Source organism: Muscardinus avellanarius (assembly GCF_963383645.1).
Source record: "Muscardinus avellanarius genome assembly, chromosome: 14".
NCBI lineage: Eukaryota > Metazoa > Chordata > Mammalia > Rodentia > Gliridae > Muscardinus > Muscardinus avellanarius.
The window spans coordinates 91,441,345-91,462,320 of record NC_137800.1 but is presented as its reverse complement, the minus strand read 5'-3'; the positions used below and the strand labels follow the sequence as shown (position 1 = coordinate 91,462,320).

General features: G+C 54.3%; 1 protein-coding gene across 1 annotated transcript in view; it reads right to left on the bottom strand.

Moving 5' to 3' along the window:
* BRPF3 (bromodomain and PHD finger containing 3) overlaps nt 1-19,636 on the bottom strand; it is a gene marked incomplete at both ends in the record, with an annotated part of 28,574 nt that extends 8,938 nt beyond the window's left edge. Inside the window, 8 exons of the mRNA XM_080710597.1 lie at nt 4,472-4,565; nt 6,316-6,819; nt 9,088-9,390; nt 9,857-10,169; nt 10,409-10,537; nt 13,614-13,745; nt 15,444-15,600; nt 18,189-19,636. Of these exons, the coding sequence (XP_080566723.1) occupies nt 4,472-4,565; nt 6,316-6,819; nt 9,088-9,390; nt 9,857-10,169; nt 10,409-10,537; nt 13,614-13,745; nt 15,444-15,600; nt 18,189-19,636 (3,080 nt within the window). The remainder of the gene's footprint in view (nt 1-4,471; nt 4,566-6,315; nt 6,820-9,087; nt 9,391-9,856; nt 10,170-10,408; nt 10,538-13,613; nt 13,746-15,443; nt 15,601-18,188) is intronic.
* Nucleotides 19,637-20,976: the final 1,340 nt, after the last annotated feature.

Below are 20,976 nucleotides of genomic sequence, written 5' to 3'. Positions count from 1 at the left end.
TAGAAGGGCTTACAGGAACGCCAGTACCACCAAAAAAAAAAAAAAAAAAAAAAAAAAAAAAAAAAAAAAGCATGTGCCACCACACCTGCCCTTTTTTTCTTTATTTTGAAACTGGGTCTCACTGAGTTGCAGAGGACCTCACTAAGTAGCTGAGGCTGTCCACGAACCGTGATCCTCCAGTCTCAGCCTCCCGAGTGCTGGGATGACAAGTGTGTGCCACCACGCCTGACTGAGATAGATTTTTTTAAACTAAAAAGTAGACCAACGCTTTTTTCTTCATATTAGCTTCTACAAAAAGGTAAGCTGTATATTAGACAAAGACTAGAAGTAAAACTGAGAAGAACTCTATCAGGACAATGGTCCAACCAAGGTGCGTCCAGGCAGGGGTGCTTTCACACAGTTCTCCGTGCGATTCTAGCGCACAGCCAGGCTGCAGCCTCTGAGCAAGAGTGACGTGGCCAGAGCTTCTGTCCACCCAAACTTGGAAAATATTACTGTTGTGTAACTTTTCCCACCTACAGAACTGCTTAAAAGACAGGTGCGCAATCTGTAGGAAGGCAGAAGTACCCACGAAGCCAGGGTGAGACAGAAAGCAGGGGAGCACAAATGGTCGGAGCGCTCTGCGCTGAGCAGAGCTGCCTGCTTCATGATCGGATGAAGGAAGAAGGTTCTGCTTAGCCAACACCCACGAGCCACCATCTTCAAAAACAGTAGACAGACTGGGCTTTTCTTACTAGTCAAAATCAAGATCCATTCTGGGGGGAAAATATCCAGTCTGCAGTTAAGATTTGGTTCCTACTGGCCCTACAAGTTTCTGTCCATGGGGCTAAGTCTTATAACAGATGTAAGGAGTTAGTAATTTTATTAAGAAAGCCACTTAAAGTTCATACCCTAAGTAGCTGAGGCTGCCGTGAACCCGGATCCTCCTGTTTCAGCCTCTCAAATGCTGGGATTACAAGCGTGCACCACCACGCCCTGTTCACATCCGAAATCGAGGGAAACATGGTCAATTTTTTTTTTTGTACTGGAGACTGAACCCAGGCATTATGCTCCCAAGCTATACTCCCAGCAATTTTTATTTTTTGCAGTACTAGGAATCCAGGGGCATTCTGGGATCAACCTAATCTATACCACAGCCCTATTTTATTTTTTCTTTGGAAACAGGGTCTTGCTAAATTTTGGAGACTGGCTTAGAACTTGTGATCCTCCTGTCTCAGCCTCCCAGGTACTGGGATTACAGGCATGTATCACCATGCCTGGCTAATTTTTATTTTGAAACAGGGTCTTACTAAGCTGCTAAGGCTGTCCTCGAATCTGGGATCCTCCTATCTCGGCCTCCCAGGTACTGGAGGCACACACCACCACGCTCGGCTCAGGGAGACACCTTCCAATACAGCAGAAGTGGTGCTGTGCTGCACATGTGTAATTCCAGTACCTGGAGGGCTGAGAAGAGAGGACAGAAGGTTCGAGGCCAGCCTCAGCAACTTACAAGACCCTCAGCAAATAAGCAAGACCCTGTTTCAAAGTGAAAGATGGAGTAGAACATCCCTTGTTTCAATCCCCATTAGCCCCCCCAAAAAAGAAGTCTGGAGCCAGGCTACCTAGATTCAAACCCAGGTCTTAGGAATGTGGCGACCTTGAATGACTTACTTAACTCCTCTCATGTCTGTTCCCCATGTGATGTTAGTGAATTAATACAAACCACACAGCATTACACACACCATATGCTCAATAAACACAGCTGCAGGTATTACATGAAGGGCAGCAGGCTTCAATGTCCTACGTAATATTCTAAACTACTGTTGTACTAGGAGCAATGAGCTGAGGAGGAGCTCAATTCCACAGGCGGGACACCAACATCACTAGGTCTGTGGATTTCTAGTTTGTAGAAACAGCCCAGGCGACTAAGTGGCCCCAGCAGGCAACCTAATTTATCAGACACCTTATCAGTGCCTAGAAGAGTGCCGGGCACAGTGGGTGTTCAGTTATCACTGTTGGATGAGCGGCCTAGAGAGAGCACAGCCCTACCCCCGTGCAGAAAACCACCAGAAAAGACCAAACAAGGCAGGGCGGGGATGACTTCATGGCCAATTCTCTCAAGGTTTTTTCTTTCTTTTTGGTGCTGAGGATAGAGACCAGAGGCCTCTACCTCAGACCTAAACCCCAGCCCAATTTCATTTATCTGGAAAGAGAGTCTGACTAGGTTTCTGAGGGCCTTGCTAAGTTGCTGAGGCTGGCTGTGAACCTGTGATCCTCCTGTCTCAGCCTCCCAAGTACTGGGGAAATATATATATATATATATCCATATTTTGAAACAGGGTCTCACTAAGTACCTGAGTTGCACAGGGCCTCACTAAATAGCTGAGGCTGTCCACAAACCATGATCCTCCGGTTTCAGCATCCCAAATGCTGGGATTACAAGTGTGCACCACGACGCCCAGGTAGTACTGGGGTTATAAACAAGCACCACCAAACCCAGCTATTTTCAAGGTTGTTTCTAATTCTGAGATATAATTCTAGTCTAACAAGTTACATCTTTCTTTATGTATTTAGTATTGTAATGAAGGAGGAAAAAAAGCCCTCACAGTTGGAGCCCTTGAATGTCCTGTTTTAGACCCTGAAATTCCACTGAGAGGTGATGAGTTAGGAAACACCTTCCTAGGGCACTGTTCCTGCTGGGCTGGAGCCCCAGGGGCCAGGGGCACCGGCCTGAATTGCTGCAGAGAGGCTGACACCACCACAGCAGGCTAACGTGGCCAGGCCTGGCTTGCCCATCATGGAGGAAGACCAGCACACCTTCTGCCCTCAGCCCAGGCCGAGATGGGGACAGCTGGAACCCAATGAACTGGGCTTCCCAGCACCTTAGCTGAAGGAAGCCAAGAACTCTAAGCTGGTGCCGACGGCACATGCCAAGACTCTGAACTCTCTTCTCTACGTCTGAGAACTGTGTCTTTCCCCATCTACTTCCTCTCTAACAGTGGTGAGTCAAAAGAGGAAACCATCCAGGGCCAAGAAGTAGCTGGAGCCCTAGAGCCCTCGCCGACCCATCAGCCTGCCGTGGGAAGAACTGCCCTGGGGCCTCCTGTCCCCCACTCTGAACCCAAGACCCGCTCAGCAGCCACCGTGGGGCCAGACAGCAGTCCCCAGGACTGGCCGTCCTTCCTTGGTGGGCAGTCCCACTCTCCTTGGGGTCTTGCAGAACACAGAGGAGTCTCTCAATAAACTCTTAGCCATGGAAGAAACTGGAAGGTTCTGGTCTCAGAAATCCTCCTTCCAGGTTAAAAAATGACAGAGACCCATCCCTTCCAGCTTGAGGATGGCAGATATGCCAGGATCTCTGTCTGAACAAGAGGCAATTCCAAATTTCCTCTTGGTTCCTTTTATTTTTGGTGGTACTGGGGATGGAACCCAGAGACTTTCTACCTCCGGGCTACACTCCCAGACCTATTTTATATTTTATTTGGAAACAGGGTCTCGCTAGGTTGCTGAGAGCCTCACTAAGTGGCTGAGGCTGACTTTGAACCTGCACGATCCTCCTGTCTCTGCCTCCTAAGAGCAGGGATTACAAGCGTGCGCCACCACGCTCGGCTTCCTCTTGGTTCCTTTTTTATTCCTACACTACACCTCTAAGAAGCCACTGATAGCCGGGTGTGGAGATGCACATCTGAAATCCCATTATATGGGAGGCTAAGACTGAACGATTACAGGTTTGAGGCCAGCCTTATCAACTTAGTGAGACCCACTTTCAAAACAAAAAGAGAGCCGGGCGAAGTGGCGCATGCTTGTAATCCCAGCATTCGGGAGGCTGAGACAGGAGGATTGCAGTTCATGGACAGCCTCAGCTACTCAGTGAGGTCCTTTGCAACTCAGTGAAAGCCTGTTTCAAAATAAATAAAAAATAGGGCCGGAGGTGTAGCTCAGAGGTGGTAGAATGCTTTTGGGTTCCATTCCCAGAACCGCAAACCAAACCAAAAACAAAACAACAACAAAAAAAAGAGGAGCCAAGTGTGTGGTGCATGCTTATAATCCCAGTACTTGGGAGGCCGAGACAGGAATCCGGGTTCACAACCAGCCTCAGCTACTTAGTGAGACTCTGTTTCAAAATATTTTTCAAAAGAAAGAATAAAACATTTGGCTAGGGGTGTAGCTTGGAGGTAAAATGCCCCTGGGTTCCATCCCCAGTACTGTTAAAAAAAAAAGGCTGAGGGTGTATCTTAGAGGTAGAACGTACCAGTATATAATAGTAAATAGAAACACCAACAGGCCTGAGGCAAGGTGGTGTGTGTGTGTGGGGGGGGGGACTGGTTTACATGTTAACTTCACTGGGTGACAGGAGTCGGCTGGCCCCACCCTCTAAAGCCCAATTTCAGGCCCACAGTCCTGTAAAGCCTCCTCCCTGAGACGTCCTCATGGCCAGGGAGAACGGGGAGAGGGAGGAGCTGATGACGGCTCTGGGGACAAGTGTCCTTACCTGCAAGCCTCAAATGCCAGTCCGCCACCAAGGCCCAAACTGCACTCCGAGTCAGACCCGCTTTCCACGTGTTTTCCAAAGCCGTTGGTCACTCCTGCTGAGGACACACAGAATGAGCGGGGCACAGGCCATCGCGTGGTGGCCGCCGCATGGAGGGCTAGAGAGGGGAAGGCCTGAGCTGATAGAACCCGACAGGGACATTGGCTCTGGCAATGGACACACACTGGGTTTTCCTAGCCATCTTTTTACTTAAAGGAAAATAAGGCCAACTCCTGTGACCATCTTTTGGCCACAAAGGAAGACACCAAGACTTCCCTCCCTGGCAGGCTCACGAGCCTCTCTTGCGCCTTATTTCAAAACTTGATTATCAAGGAATCCTCCATGCCTGCCCACCACCCTGACTTTTCAGACAGACACACACACCCTGCCCAGCACACAGCTGGCATGCCTGGCTTCATTCTTCAGGGAAGGTGTCAGAAGGGGAAGGACAGGATATGGGCTGGGTGTCATCCGCACCCGGAAGTATCTATCACAGCCTGCCAGAGGCAAGGATGGGGACTGTTCGGGACAACCACTGCAGCCCGGACATTCCTGGCGGGGTCAGACCCTGGGGCTCTGTGAGGCAAGCCACACCTGCGAGAACAGGTATCTGAGTCAGCATGTTTGTGCCACCCTGGCCCTGTTGCTAACACGATCACCTCAAGTTAAATCACCGACACCTGTAATCCCAATACTTGGGAGAATGAGTTAGGAGGATCCCAGGTTCAAGGATAGTCTCAACAAGGACTGAGACTTATTAACCTAGTGAGACCCTGTTTCAAAATAAAAATAAAACGATAGGGCTTGGGGTGTAGTTTGGAGGTAGAATGCCCTGGGGTTCCATCTCCAATGCCAAAAACCCCCTGCATGAAAGGAGGCTGAGTGTGGTACACAGAAGGAGCCAGATGCAGGCCCCTCCTCCCCCAGCACACCGCCTCCTCCCCAGGACTGCTGCTGGCCCCAAGGGCGCCTCCAGGCCACCTCACCCTAGGAGACGTGGGGTGCCTCCTGCACCCCGTGTGCCTCTCCACACCCTCACCCTGCACGGCCTGCCTGGGCGTGGCATTCCTATCGCCCAGCTCCAGGCCCCGCGGCCCACGGCGTCTCTGCCTTGGGAGACTACTGTTCCTCCTTGGGCTACACCCTCCTGAATGAGGGCAACTTGGCTGGCTGGCCCCAATGACCAGCTCGTGCTGGACAACAGAAAGGGTCAGTGATCCGGCCCGTGGAGCACCCCTCCTGGCTCCTCACACAGGCACATTCCCACCTCCGGGGCCTGTGTACTTGCTAGTCTGCCTTTCTGGAATATTCTTCCCCCAACATAGCTCGTGCTCTACACCGTTCCCATCTTTACCCAAGAGGCGGCTCCTCAGAAGACCTCCCTGGCCGCCTCTAACACCCTGTGCTCCCTGCCCCCTTCCCGGCCAGCTCTGTCTCCAAAGTTCCTAGTCCAGAGACTGCTTTTGCTTTTAGCATGACCCAAGGGTATTTTGTCTGCTTTGTTCATTGTCAGTTTCCCCCAGCATTTGATAAAGCTAGTTTGTGAACACACTAAAATGAAAGTAGGAACCACATTACCATTACCAAAGACAGCCAAGAGGTCCTCAGAGGCAAAGTAGCCCTCTAAAAGGACCTGCTCAAAGCCCGCTTGTCCAGGTGAGACTGCTATGCCCACCAGCAAGCGCCAGAGCCCCCGACGCTATCGTGCCAGCCATCCGCGCAGGCCGCCAGGGCGGGGCTGACAGGGAGGGCGCGGGCTGGCTGGCAAGGCAGGAGAGGGAAGGAGGAGCACCGCGGGCAGTCACCTGTCTCCTCCTCCCGCCGCGGGGATGGCTCCCCTCCGCTCTCGCTACAGCTCCTGCTCCTCGGCCGCTTCCGGGACCGGTGCTCGTCGGCAGTGCTGGCTGGAGAGGCGGGAGAGCCCGCCGGGTGGTCCTCGCCACTCTCTGGGGTCCTGTCGGGGCTGCGCTGTAGTTTCACCCCATTCTTGGCCTTCTTGAAGAGGACCGATGTGCGGCGACCCACGCCACTGAGTGGGGTGCCCCCGGGGGTGTCGGGGGCCGTGGGAGACAGTCTGCCGATGCCACTGTCGCCGAGAAGGCGGTGCAGGGGCTCGCTCCCCAGAGGGGAGGCTGGCTTCTCCAGGAGCTCGTCTTCTCCCACCTTTCTGGACTTTGGGAACTGGCTTGGAGGTTTGCTATCATCGATGGGCTTCAGGGTGGGAGGATCTGGAGGGGATTCTTGCTCAGACAATGAAGGTGCAGGCCCAGTGGGCTCCAGGGTTGGCGGGGGAGGCAGCTTGGAGTCATCTGTTAGAGCAAAGGGGAATATGCTTGAACATTTTAGAAAGAGACTCCTCCTCCAGGCCAGATACTGACTGACAGTGAGAAGCCAAAGCACGGGCCATCAGAAGGCTTGACACACATCTGGGGTCTTAGATCTGAGGCAAAGAGCTTGACCCACACCGGCAGCTCTCAGCCATGGATGCAGATGAAAATGACCTAGGAGGCTTATTGAAAATTCCAATGGCCAGGCCCTACTCCAGACCAACTAAAACCAAATCTCTAAAAACAGACTTTTAAGCCAGGCGTGGCAGCGTGCACTTCTAATCCCAGCGCTAAGACAGGAGGATCGCGGTTTGCAGACAGCCTCAGCCTCTTAGTGAGGCCCTTTAACTCAGTGAGACCCTGTCTCAAAATAAATAATAAAATGCCGGGCGTGGTGACGCACGCTTGTAATCCCCGCGCTTGGGAGGCGGAGACAGGAGGATCGCGCTGGTTCGAAGTCAGCAGCGCTGGTTTGAGAGACCCTGTTTCAAAAATATAAAATAGGTCTGAGAGTGTAGCCCGGAGGTAGAAGGGCTTCCAGGAATCCCAGTACCACCAAAATAAATAAATAAATAAGTAAATAAATAAATAATAAAAACTAAGGTTGGGGGTATAAATGGGGGTATAACTTAGAGGTAGAATGCTTCTGGGTTCCATTCCCAGTACCGCAAAAAAAAAAAAAAAAAAAAAAAAAAAAAAAGGATAAAACTAAAGAAGGACTCCAAAAGCCTGGCAGGAGCGCTGCACCCAGCACTTTCACCCCGAAAGCCCCGCCTCCTCAGTACCAGGTGAACGGGCAGCTCCGCAGCCCACGTGGCCCCAGTTTCCTCGCCTACTGTCAAGCTGGTGCCTCACCATCAGGGTGAGCTGCACACAGCAGGCAGAGGAAAGGTGCAGAGCGCCGGCCCATGAAGTGACCCCAGTGGCTCCAAACACGTCTGTGCAGCCACCACCTTGACACCCAAACAACGGAGACCTCCACGTCACAGCTCAGAACTCCCTGTGGGAATTTCCGGGAGGTGAGACTGGGAATTTGCTTTTTTGAAACCCTTAGTCAGAGAGTGATGGCAGATGCTTGTAATCCCAATACTTGGGAGGCTGAGACAAGAGGATCTCGGTTCGCGGCCAGCCTCAGCTACTTAGCGAGACATTCCACAACTCAGTGGGATCCTGTTTCCAAATAAAGAATAAAAAAGTAGGGCTGGGGGCATAGCTTTGAGATAAAATACCCCTGGGTTCAACCCCGTGTGTGTGATAAACACACACACACACACACACACACAGGAACCTTTAGCCAGGTGTGGTGGTACATGCCTGTAATCCCAGTAATTGGGAGGCTAAGACAGGAGGACCACAGGTTTAAAGCCAGCTTCAGCAACTTCATGAGACCCTGATTCAAATTAAAAAATAAAACAGTGCTGAGGGTGTAGCCCAGAGGTAGAACACTCTGGATTCAATCCCCAGTACCACAAGAAAGTAATTAAGTTGTGAGACAGCTCCAGAGCCCAGACCACCTGTAGGCTCTCTCCTTCCCCGCGACCCCTCATGCCTCAGCCCAGCCACCCCAAGGCTCCTCTACATGGTGACAGAGGTAGGCAGCTACTAATTTATAATGTACAACATGGCCATAGCAGATGCAAATGCTCTAATTCTTCCTAACTAGCTAATAATAAACAGCACCTCCAACTCCCTTCACCTCTCCACAATCTGGAGCCCAGTCCAACACAACAGCCAACATCTACTTTGACAGCTGAATTTTGATCTCACCTTTTTTTTTTGTGGTACTAGGAATGGAACCCAGGGGCATTCTACCTCTGAGCTACACCTCCAGCTCTATTTTTTATTCTTTATTTTGAAACAGGGTCTCACTGAATTGCAAGGGGCCTCACTAAGTAGTAAATGAGGCTGTCTGCGAACTGCGATCCTCCTGTCTCGGCCTCCCAAATGCTGGGATTACAAGCATGTGCCACCATACCCAGCTTAATCCTTGCCTATTGTTAAAACTTTTTTTTGTGGTACTGGGGATGAAACGCAGGGGCATTCTATCCCTGTGCTGGATTACAGGTGTGGGCCACCACACAGGACTCTTGCTAAGTACCTTGGTCACCCCTGAACATGACCTGGGAGGTGCCCCTTCCTCGGGCTTTTGCTTTACCATGGGCTCAGCCTACACTTATTCCCAGGGCACTTCCGCCTAGCCCTTGCGGGTCCCCACCCCTCCCCTCCCCAGCACCCAGCTGTGACTCTCACCTCTGTCCCCATCGTCTTCGGGCTCCTCCTGTGGGGTCTGCTCGAGCCCGACCGCCTCCCCCCGGGGTGCCCCGGACAGCTCCCCACTGGACACTGCCTCACTGAGTGACGGTGGCCGTGGCGGCGGTGGCTGGGCCAGCTTCTGCCGAAGGACATTGATCTCTCTGCGCAGCAGGCGGACACGGCGGGTGCGGGCCCCACTGGACCGCATGGCGCTCACCACATCCAGTTTCTCCAGCAGCTCCTTCAGCTGCGCCTCCAGGGACAGATGGGCCCGGTTCTCTGGGATGAGGATGTTGTCCACTGCCAGGGGGAAGGGAAGACAAAAGGGACTGAAGGAACTGGGCCAGGGGCCGAATCCTTCAGATATGAAATACTGTCTTGGAACAGTGGCCAGCAGCTTCCAGCAGTGTCACTGTGGGGCCTTGTGCCTGTGACGCCCCTGCCGGGAAGGCTGCCACAGGAACAAGGTCAGAGTGTGGGGCCATCTGCAGGGAGGCCACAGGCACAGGCGGCTCAGCAAGGCCCCGGCCCTTGGAGAAGCAGAAGCAGGGGCAGGGCTAGGCTGGGCAGGGCTCAGAGCCAATTCTGCTTTTCCTCCATGAGCACCACCGCATTCCAGGGTCACACAGGTGACCCTGGAGAGAAGACTCCCGTGGGGCTACAGCCTCCCAGACAGCCCCTCAGCAACCACACCCTCGTTGCCTTCCGTTTGTCCCCCAGCCCCGCAGCCCTGGCTCCCTCCCTCCTACCCAGCCAGGCCTCTCACCGTCTTCCCAGGAGAAGCGGTAGAAGTCTCCCAGCTTGGGCGACTCGGGCAGGTGGGTGCCCCTCGCGGGGTCATAGCCGACGCTCTCCGCCTGCCGCCGGGCGTGCCGCAGGATGGCCCCTCCCAGGTCCCGCAGGCGGACAGCTGCTCGGTGGAAAATTGTGTCTTTAGCATTATACTTCATGCAGTTGGTAACTATAAGGTTAAAGTCCTCCTCAAACTCCTCCAAGGTGCAGTACAGGTGGGACTCCAGCTTCCGCCTCATAGTAGAAAAATCCATTGGCTTGGATATGAATTCCAGGTAATCTGGAACCTAAACATATAAAACCTGTACAATTACAACAACCATTTACTAGCCAAACAGGCGCTCCCTTCACCGGCACCCTTGGCCTCCCTGCGGCACTCTGAGCCCAGGGTGGCTGCCCGGACCTCCTGCTGCACCCAGCTGCGGCAAGGCCCAGCCGTAACCGGTGCCACCCCCACCCCGCACCTGGGAGGCCCCGTGCCCGCCCGACCCTTCCCAGTTCAGGGAGGGCTGCTGCTGGGACTTGCCTCGCTCAGGTTCACCGGCTCAGCGAAGATGTGCGCGGGGTCCTTCTCCTGCAGCAGGTCCAGCGTCGTCCTCAGCAGGACATTGAAAGGCATCAGCTCTAGCTCCATGGCGGCCTGCTGCACCTTGACCTGCAGGCGGCAGGCGGTCAGCACGCGCCAAGGCCTGCCCTCTTCCCATCACTAGCCCGCCGGCCAGCAGGCGACGGGACACGGGGGCTGTCTGCCTCCGCCTGGACAACTGCCGACAGCACCAAGCTTCTGTGGGCGGCTCCGCCCTCAGGAGTGGCTTAGGGGAGTTCTCATGGGAGTGGCTTTGCTATAAGGGGAGCTCTGCTCCCTGGCCCCCAGTACTTTTCAGAGTCCTCTCTGGGCTGTCACCATGCCCTTAGGACTTCTGCCTCAGGGTTCCAAGCCAAACAACTTTCTTTTTTTTGGAGGTGCTGGGGAGAGAACTTGGGACATTCTTCCTCCTAGGACAGCCCTAGACCTATCTTACTTTTTATTTTTTTTTTTATTTTTATTTTTTTGGTGGTACTGGGGTTCCTGGAAGCCCTTCTACCTCCGGGCTACACTCCCAGACCTATTTTTACATTTTTATTTGGAAACAGGGTCTCCTAAGCCAGCGGGCGCGGCTGGCTTCGAACCTGCGCGATCCTCCTGTCTCTGCCTTCCAAGCGCAGGGATTACAAGTGTGCGCCACCACGCCCGGCGTTACTTTTTATTTTTGAAACAGGGTCTCAGTAAGTTGCAGAGGGCCTCAGTAAGTTGCCGAGGCTGGCCACAAATCCGTGATCCTTCTGTCTCACCTTCCCAAGTACTGGGATCACAAGTATCTGCCACCATGCCTAGTTCCAACTTTTCTTTATAAATTACGTGATCTGTGTTACTCTATTTACAGCATTCAAAAAGAGATAACTAAGCCGGGCGTGGTGGTGCACGCTTGTAATCCCAGCATTTGGGAGGCTGAGACAGGAAGATTGAGGTTTGTGGACAGCCTCAGCTACTTAGTGAGGACCTTTGCAACTCAGTAAGACTCTGTTTCAAAATAAAGAATAAAAAATAAGGCTAGCCTGGAGGTAGACTGTCCCTGGGTTCTCCCCCCAGTACCACACACACACACACACACACACACACACACACACACACACACACACACACAAAAAAAAAAAAAGAGAGAGAAAGAAAGCAAGCAAGCAAGCAAGCTAGCTAGCTTACAGAAAGCTCAACAGGGAAAGGTCGGGGCGGGCACAGGGCCTCCCAGGTGCGGGGAATGGCACCGGGTACGGCTGGGACTTGCTGCAGTTTGGGCGCAGCGGGAGGCCAGGGCAGCCACCCTGTTTTAGGATAGATCCTAAAACAGATAGCTAGTGCTTTGTTAATGTTTCCTGTGTATCAAGCCCCATACCAAACCTTCAATCATAGTAAGTTATTATAATAATTAACATTTTTATGTATTTGGGACTGAAATTTAACCCAGGGACATTCTACCACTGAACTGACCTCCAGTCCTTTTTTATTTTTATTTTGAAAGAGAATCTTACTAAGCCGGGCGTGGTGGCGCACGCCTGTAACCCCAGCATTAGGGAGGCTGAGACCAGAGGATCGCGGTTTGCGGACAGCCCCAGCTACTTAGTGAGGCCCTTCACAACTTAGTGAGATCTTGTTTCAAAATAAAGAATAAAAAATAGGGCAGGGGGTGTAGCTCGGAGGTCGAATGCCCCTGGGTTCCATCCCCAATACCACAAAAATAAAAAAAGAGGATCTTGCTAAGTCACCACATGCTGACCTCAACCCTGCGATCCCTGTGTCTCGTCAGCCTCCCAGGTACTGGATTACAGGTGTGCACCACCACACCCAGCCAACACCTGGCACTGTTACAGTACATTCTAAGCACCAGCTGAGATTCTAAATATTTTGTGTGAAGAAGTGACGGTATGACACAGGTAATGAGGTATTTCACAAAGTGGAAGTCGAGGCACAGAGACTGCCCCCACAAGAAGTGGAGTCAGGGTTCTGTCCTAGACAGTGCAGTTCGAGAGTGAGTGCCCTTGCCCATCATGTCATTCTGCGTCCGGAATTGTGTGACCTCAATTAACCACGACTCTGGAGGAAAAGCTATTATCTGCGCTACTTAGTCCCAGTAGTTGGGAGGCAGAATCAGGAGGACTGCAGGTTCTCCGCCAGCCTCAGCTACACGAGGGCCTCGTCTAGTGAGACCTTGTTTCAAAATAAGTAAAAACCAGGGCTGGGTGTAGCTCAGAGGAAGAATGCCCTGGGTTTAATCCCCAGTACCACAATAAACAATAAATAAGAACCCTGGGGTTTGGAGGGAGGATGTCTTCTGGCTAGAGAGCAGTTGAACCCAGGTCTGACTCAATCCAAGAAGAACACTGATAAATCAAATGCACCTTGGACCAGAATTTGGCCTGGGATGACCGAGGCCTCTATGCTCACCCTCAGGCAGCAAACGCCTGCATACAGTTATAGAGGGGTGCTCTTCAATGGCATTTCCTGTGTGTGCCCTAACACGGTTACCATTGGGGAGCCACAAATAAGACTGAAAAGTTCCTGCCTCTTGGCCACTTCAAAACAGGCCCGCCGGTGTTCCCAGGGCCAGGGATGCGGCCGCCGCCTCTTGTTTTTCTGAACCAGGGGCAGCCGGGCGTGGTGGCGCACGCTTGCAATCCCAGCCCTTGGGAGGCTGAGACAGGAGAATCGCACAGGTTCGAAGCCAGCCTCAGCTACTTAGTGAGGCTTTCAGCAACCTAGTGAGACCCTGTTTCCAAATAAAATATAAAAAAGGTCCAGGAATATAGCCCGGAGGTAGAAAGCCTCTGGGTTCCACACCCAGTACCACCAAAAAAAAAAAAAAAAAAAAAAATTGAACCAGAGGCAGAAGAGCAGTGCAGCTGTGGACCATGCCTGGATGGCCCTAACCCTCAACCAGGGAGGCCCCCGAGGTAGCCTCCCTCGGTGTCTGCCATGCTCACTGTGGTGAGGGCTGCTCAGCACCAGAATCGGCACCCGGCTAGTGGCCTGTGGAGGAGGGCCTGGGCTGGAGAGGACGGCCTGAGTAGCGCTCAGAACACTCAGGGCTGGCCTCCTGAACCCGCATCCGGCGTGGGCCTGGCATACAACCTGGAGTTTACCCTGAAGCCCTCCAACACAAGCTTTCACTGCAGAGCGGGCCGCCGCGCCTCCTCACCTGCTCCCGCTTGAGCTTCTCCCTCTTGCGAATGAGCTCCACCAGCAGCCGCGCCCGCTCCAAGTCGTGCCGCAGCTTCTGCCAGTACTTCAGCTCCTCCTTCACCGCGCTGGTCTTCTCGTCCTGCTCTCGCTGCGGAAGGCAAGGCAGGCCCTCCTGACCCAGGGTCTCCAGGAGCCCGCACGCCCGGCCTCCCATCGGCGTCTCCACACAGCATGATCCTGGCAGCGGGGGACCTGGAGCTGCGCTCCTGACCCCCAGGGCACCCAGATCAGCACCCCACAGGGCTGGAAAGGATCTCGCTCTAGAGCCTCGAGCCAGCTAGACAGCAAAGTTCTTAGTCTTCACCTGTACCGACTGGCTTGCGTGAGATGTTACTTTTGTTGTTCAGGGGAGGAAAACAAAAGCACATATTCCACAAAAACATAAAGGCAATAAAAACTGGCCACGTAAACTGAATCTAAACTTCAGCCGAGAAGGAACAAAGTAGAGGGAGGGCCCGGGAGGCGGGGGAGAGATCAGGAAGGCCTCTTGGGGAGTCTCAAAAGCACTTCACACATCGTAGACACCATGGGCAAAGCCGCAAGGAAGCTTCTGGAACTGATGGGACGAGGGGCAGGAGTGTGGAGGTGAGCAAAGTGCGCATCTGGGGGAGATGCAGGAGCACCCCAAAAGCCGTATGGACCCAGCACCAGCTGCCAAGACACCTCCAAGGCCAGCAGAAAAGCCTGGATGTGGCCTGCCTGTGGAAGGAGAGTGCGTCTGGAAAAGGGAGTGAGAGCCTGGGAGTCGCACAGACCAGCCTCGAGCAAAGTCAGCACCAGAGGCCGGGGACCGCAGGACAAGGGCCCTGCTGACGAGTCCCCAGACAGTGTAGGGGGACTACGCCCCTTACGGGGGGACTCGCAGAAAGGAGCTCTTGATGTGAGGACAGGAGGGGGAAGGGTTCCTAAAAAACTGGGGAAGGGAAGGGAGGAGGAAAGAGGAGTTCAGCCTCTAGTATCTGAGGTACAGGTAACTACATGCACCTGGAAGCATCCCACGGACCCGAGGCAGAAAACAAGACTGAGAACAAGACAAAACGCAGGGCCGCTCGCACACACTCCATTGTTTTCAGTGATGACAGTGGCTGCAATCTCCAAGCCAGTGAGTGTACAGCAGAGCTGCAGGCAGAGGGAAGACGGTGCCACAGAAAAGCTCGGACACGGCGACCCAGAACCTGAGGCAGCCTGGCATCAAGGAAACACCTGCTGGGAGGAGGCCTCTGGTGTCGTAGGGGAGGATTCAGGGCAGCCGTAGTCACAAAGGTCAGCAAGAGAGGGGACGGAATGCAGAGGCATCGGCCACGGAAAGGACCGCTGCTTCAAGGGAGCGGCAGTGGAGGGCCACTTAGAAGCCACAAGTAGGTGGAGAGAGGAAGAGCTCAAGATGCATAATCGGAGCAACACACACAAAGTACTCAGCACCTCTCGCTGCTAGTGGCTAACAGCCACAAGTGGACGGACAGGTGTGTCACCCAACTGCGATCATGGCTCTTGGCAGACGGCAGTGTAGCGTCTTGAGCAGAGGGGGCCTCTTCCTAACTCCCGTGCTGGGGCTGTCCTGGCTCAGCCGGCTCACCTCTTGGGACTCTCCACTCTCCTAAGTCCAACCTCTCCCACTAGGAAGGGCGCATCGGCTGACAGCTCCAGTGCTAGAGGCTGTTGCTGGGCAGCTCCCGCCCGCCCCTCTGCAGGCAAAGACTCCAGGGCTGGCTCCAGGGCTGGGGAGGTGCCAGCCCTGGCCCTACCACCTGGGCCCTCCACCAGCCTCCAGTGGCGCTGGACCTACCTGCTCCGCGTTTCTTTGGGACTGCAAGTGGGAGTGCAGGCGCCGGATGAGGGGGACGCCGTTCCGCGCCTGCCGCTTCAGCAGCCAGTAGTTGTGAAGCCGCTGCATAAACTGGGTTTTCCTCTGAAAGGAGAGACCACTACAGATCTTGTTCAACCTTAAGCAGAGGCACAGGGAAGTGAAAGACAGGGTCAGTGCGCAGCGCCGACAACAGCCTGTGCAGCCTAACCTGCTCCGGGATCAGCACTGAGTCAAGGGGTCAAATGCCTCGCCTCCGAGAAAGCCGAGTGAGGACGGGGAGGAAGCGGCAGCTCTGGGCTCCACCTCGGGCAGCAGCCCGGTCCTCGAACTACTTCCTGAGAAAGAGGCTGGTGCCCCCAAGCTCCCACCCTCTGGTGACAAAGGTGACAAGAACTGGAATAAGCATGGACAAGGCTGCCATCTGCTGCTTCCGGGGCTGGGGAGCCCACCCACCCACCCACACAGGCAGCGGCTGCCCTCCATGCTAGAAACAGGAGGCCAGCGGGTCACCCAATGCAAACCCTCAAGGCCGGCTGGCCTGACTTTTCACTTAAAAAAAGCCTAAATATTGTCCAATTTTGAACCAAATTGGAAAAAAAATGGGCCTAAAGGTGTAAGAGGATAAGAGGGTCTGAAGACTTAAACTACCCAAGAAAGAAATCTTAAGGTCAGAGTGTAGGCCAACAACACCTAGGGGGAAGGGAAAGGGATTGGAAAGGAATAAAAACCCCACAATCTCTATCGTTTTTTATTTTTTATTTTTATTTTTTGTGGGTCTGGGATGGAACCCAGGGGCATTTGACCTCTGAGCTACACCCCCAGCCCTATTTTTTATTTTTTGAACAGGGTCTCACAGAGTTGCAGAGGGCCTCACTAAGTAGCTGAGGCCGTCTGAACTGCAGTCCTCCTCCCTCAGCCTCCCGAGTGCTGGGATGACAAGCGTGCGCCTCCACGCCTGGCTCACAATCTGTATCTTAATGCCCCTACTGCAAAAGGAACAACAGTATTCCCAGTCACAAATGATAAAAAAACAGCTTAGGAATACAGGTCCAGCAAAGTGTCCCAGCAACTGAAGTGGCTCTCCTGAAATGGTGTCCGGTGGGTGGGACCCAGGACCTCAGGCTGAGAGCGAAGCACCCAGACTGTGGTCCACAGAGTAGCCAGCCCACCTCTTTAACTCCACACTTCACCCAGGAGAGGAAGTATTGCTGAGAGGGTGGAGCCCAAGGACTGGCGCTTGGGCGGCGCCCCGGCTCCCCTTTGCCTTCTTCAGCTCCACAGTTAGGCGTTTGGCCCCAAAGCCAAGCTTACAAAATCAAGGCCTAAGCCTTTCCCCAGAGACAGATCCCACCAACACCCAAGCCAAGCGCCGGCCTGCCTGCCCACGTGCTGCGGGCAGCCCCTCCCTCTACTACCTCTCGACCCCAGGGTCCTGACAGCATTTGTGCAGGTAGGGAGAAGAATTAACACGATCGCAGCAGCAGCAGTCACCATTTATTGAGCACCTACTATTTGCCAGGCACTGTGCTAAGTACTTCGCTTTTATTATCTCATTTGTCTCTCACAATTTTATGAGGTATCTTCATTTGCAAATAAACAAACTAAAGCTTAGAGCTGTTAAGTAATGGGCCCAAGGCCACACAGGTACTAAGTGAAACTCTGTCTGGTACTTAGCCTGCAAAGCTGGTGCCCAGGAGAGGAACAGCTGTGTGTGTGTGTGAAGACACACTCACTGGGCTGCCTGCGACAGTGTCTCCATCCTCATCTCACCCCGGCCTCCTTCCCAGGCTCCGCCCCAGTCCCCTCCGGCACCCTTCCTCCCTAACCTCGCCAAGCAGGACCCGCAGCAGCTGAGGGGTCACCGGCCCCAGCTGCAGCGCAGGGCCCATCCCTTAGAACAGGATGTGGCAAGTAGGAAGCGCTCAATAAATACCTCGCTGAACGAATGAAGCAGTGTACAACTTTACCTCCCGTGGCCGCGGCTTCTTCATCTGGGGACATGGGAGAAGGTGCAAGGAGCACGTTAGATGACGGGTCGCCAACGTTCCTTCCTGACGCTGCACTCACTGCCCAGTCCCCCGAGATGAGCCTCTGCGGGCAGGCCCCCCATCCCCGCTTCCCTACCAAGCCCCAGCCCTCCAACAGCCCTGCAGCCTCGCTACGGAGATGGTCTCTGCGGACTGAGCGGCCGGGAGGCTTGTGACAACTCACTTTTCCCTGCAGCTAAAGTTTCTGTAGAGAAGGACTGAACTCCCCCCTCACCACCGCCCTGCGAGCCAAGCCCGCCCCTCAGGAGAGCTTGCTGGACGCCACGGTAGGACAGTTCTACCCACGTGGGGAGCGCTGGAGGCTGTCACGAGACTGGGCAGCGGGAGGGGAAGCACTGGCACTTACAAAGACCAGGGATGCTAAACACCTAGAAGGGCAAGGGACAGTCACAACAGCAGGGTTGTCCTGTCCAAAGGCCACTAGTGCCCTGCTAAAAACACTGCCTCAGGGATCCTGTGCCCGTTCCTAAGCAACCTAAGCAAATACGCGACTCTGAGGACACAGTCGAAACCACAACACAGGCCACGTAAGCCCGGGCTCCAAAGGAGAAATTTAAACTGGGGGCCAAAGAGAAGAGACATCCCCCAACCATATTTGGGGACAGCTGGCCAGGACCAAGACCACACCAGGAGGACACCGTGGTGAGTCTTCCAAGAGCACTTGTGGGCAGCTCACCTGTAAGAGGGAATCTGTGGGACAGTGAGCATGGGGACAGTGGAAGGCGTGTCTCGGCCGGCCTCCTCTGGCTCCTTCTTGATCTTCTGTTTCAAACCCAGCTTGCTCTTCTTGGGCACTCCCTTCAGGGGGCCGCCTGCCCCACCTTGGCCTTCCTGCTCTTCTGCCTCCACTTCTTCCTCCTCTTCCTCCTCCCCTCCACATTCCTTCAGCCCAGCCTCAGCCTCCGTCTCGCGGGGGCCTCCAGGGGAGTTGCCCTTCCTCCCGGGAGGAGCAGTGCCCGGTGGTGAGTGGGCCTCGCAGTAGGCCGTCTTGCGCACGGTGAAGATGGTGCCGTTCAGGCTGGTTTCCCGCATGGGCTCGATCTTCATGAAGAGCCCGGCCCGCTGAGCGCAGGTCACATGGAAGGCGGTGTAGCAGTTCACCTTGTGGCACTGAATGGCTGCGCCCAGCCCCTTCTGCCTGCAGATGTAGCAGGTTAGTTTCCAGCGGGCAGGCGGGATGTTATCGATGCCCTCGATGGGCTCCAGGAACACCGTGTTAGCAAAGCAGACCTCGGGGATCCAGATGGCACACACCACGTGGGCCCAGTGCCCGTCGCTGGTCTGCTTGAAGGCGCCACCCTTATTGGGGCACAGGACACACTCGACAGGCCGTGAGGGGGACTGCAGGCAGCAGCGGCACAGCCACTGGCCCTCGGGGATGTAGGGGACGCCATAGCACTCCTGATGGACAGCCAGGTTGCAGATGTCACAGAAGAGGATGACATTGCTGTTGTGGCACTCGTCGTCCAGACACACACAGCAGAAGGCGTCCTCGTCGATGAGCGGCTGCTGCGCCCCGCTACTGCGGCCCTCCAGGTAGGACTCCTTCTCCAGCCGGTCCACCAGCAGCTCAAAGGTGTCCGCCGGCACGGAGCTGTGCCCATCCGCCCGCCGCTTCTCGTTCACCATGTCCAGCCAGGCAAGGTCCTCCTCGTCCATGTCGTACTCCACCTCCGCATCCAGGTCCTCAGGGGGCTTCTCGATGTAGCGGTAATAGGCGGCGGGCAGCGGGGGCGCTTCGGGCTGGCTGCCCGGGTCCAGCACGCGGACGCTGGGCTGCGGCAGGTGGAAGGAGGCGCCGGGCCCATGCTTGGAGCAGGCCTCCTTCTTCTTGCCCTTGGACGAGGGCTTCTTGCACTTGCCAGGGAGCGGAGGCTGCTCGCTGTTCTCCTTGTTGCTGTTGCACTCGGTGATGTCCTGGGCCGTGAGCTCATCCTCGGTGATGATCTTGAGCGGGTCATAGATGCTGATGCGATGCAGGCGTCCATCAATGTCCACCTCGACAATCCGCTGGGCCTGCGCGTAGGTCAGGGTCTCCCGGGTGGGCGAGCACTTGAGGCTGTAGGGGGAAGGGGAGCGCCGCCCTTCGGCATTCTGCCTCGACTTGCGGCGAGGCTTCCTCATGGCAACGAGGCGCCCAGGAGACTGGCCTGAGGAGAAAAGGCCAGAAGGCATGAGTGGCCCTTCTCTCGAGCGCACTCCCCCTAGCTCCCACCTCCGCCACCCACCCCTCCAGCGCCCACAAGACTGCAGTTCCTCCAGGTCCTTCCACACACGTCGGTGAGACCTTCTCATGACCTAAAACCACGCATCCTCTTCTCTACTAGCACAGGACGCACATCTTCTACCATGTTCGTAAGGCACCGATCTATAACATTCATCGTGTTTCCCTCTGCTCTAAGGTAAGCTCCGGAGGGCTGGGGAGGCTCGCCTGTCTTCACTGCCGCGTCCCCAGTGTCTGCAGTGATCCTACCCCTGGAGCAAGTACCGATGAATGAACCCAGACCCTTGGGATCCCAGCCTTCAAGGAGCTGTCTGAACTGAAGGGACAGAAAAGTAAACAGAGTCTAACAAAACATGGAAGACTGGATGTTCAAAAGACAAACAGAAGGCTATGGGACAGCAAACTACGGGAAAAGAGAAGGCGGTTAGGGCTTCAGGAAAGAAAACAGGCTGGCCCGTGTGGTGCACGCCTGTAGTCCTAACTACTTGGGAGACTGGGGCAGGACACTGCAGTGTATGAGTTTAAGACAAACCTGGACAATGTATCACGATCCTATCTTTGCCAGGCATGGTGGCTTACGCTTGTAATTCTTGTGGTTTGTGGAAAGCCTCAGCCACTTTAGCAAAGCCCTTCCCAACTTAGTGAGACCCTGTTTCAAAAATAAAAAGACTAAACACTAGGGCTGGGGGTGTAGCTCAGAGGTACAATGCCCCTGGGTTCCATCCCAAGGGCTGGGGAAAAAAAAATCCTATCGCAAGAAAAGGAGCCGGACCTGATGGCACGGGCTTGTAATCCCAATACTTGGGAGGCTGGGACAGGAGGATCACAGTTTCATGGCTAGCCTCAACTACTTATTGAGACCCTGTTTCAAAATAAAGAATAAAAAATAGGGATGGGTATAGCTCGGAGGTAGAATCCCCTTGGGTTCAATACCCAGTATTAAAGAAAAAAAAAAAAAAAACCTCAGAGAATTAAAAATCTTCCAACTCTTTTTTTTTTTTTTTTTTTGGTGATACTGGGGGTGGAACCCAGAGGCTTTCTACCTCCGGGCTATACTCCCAGACCTGTTTTTTATACTTTATTTGGAAACAGGGTCTCACTAAGTTCCTGAGAGCCTCACTAAGTAGCTGAGGCTGGCTTCGAACCTGTGCGATCCTCCTGTCTCAGCCTCCCAAGTGTGGGGATTACAGGCGTGTGACACCACACCCGGCTCTTCCAACTCATTTTTATCTTGATCACA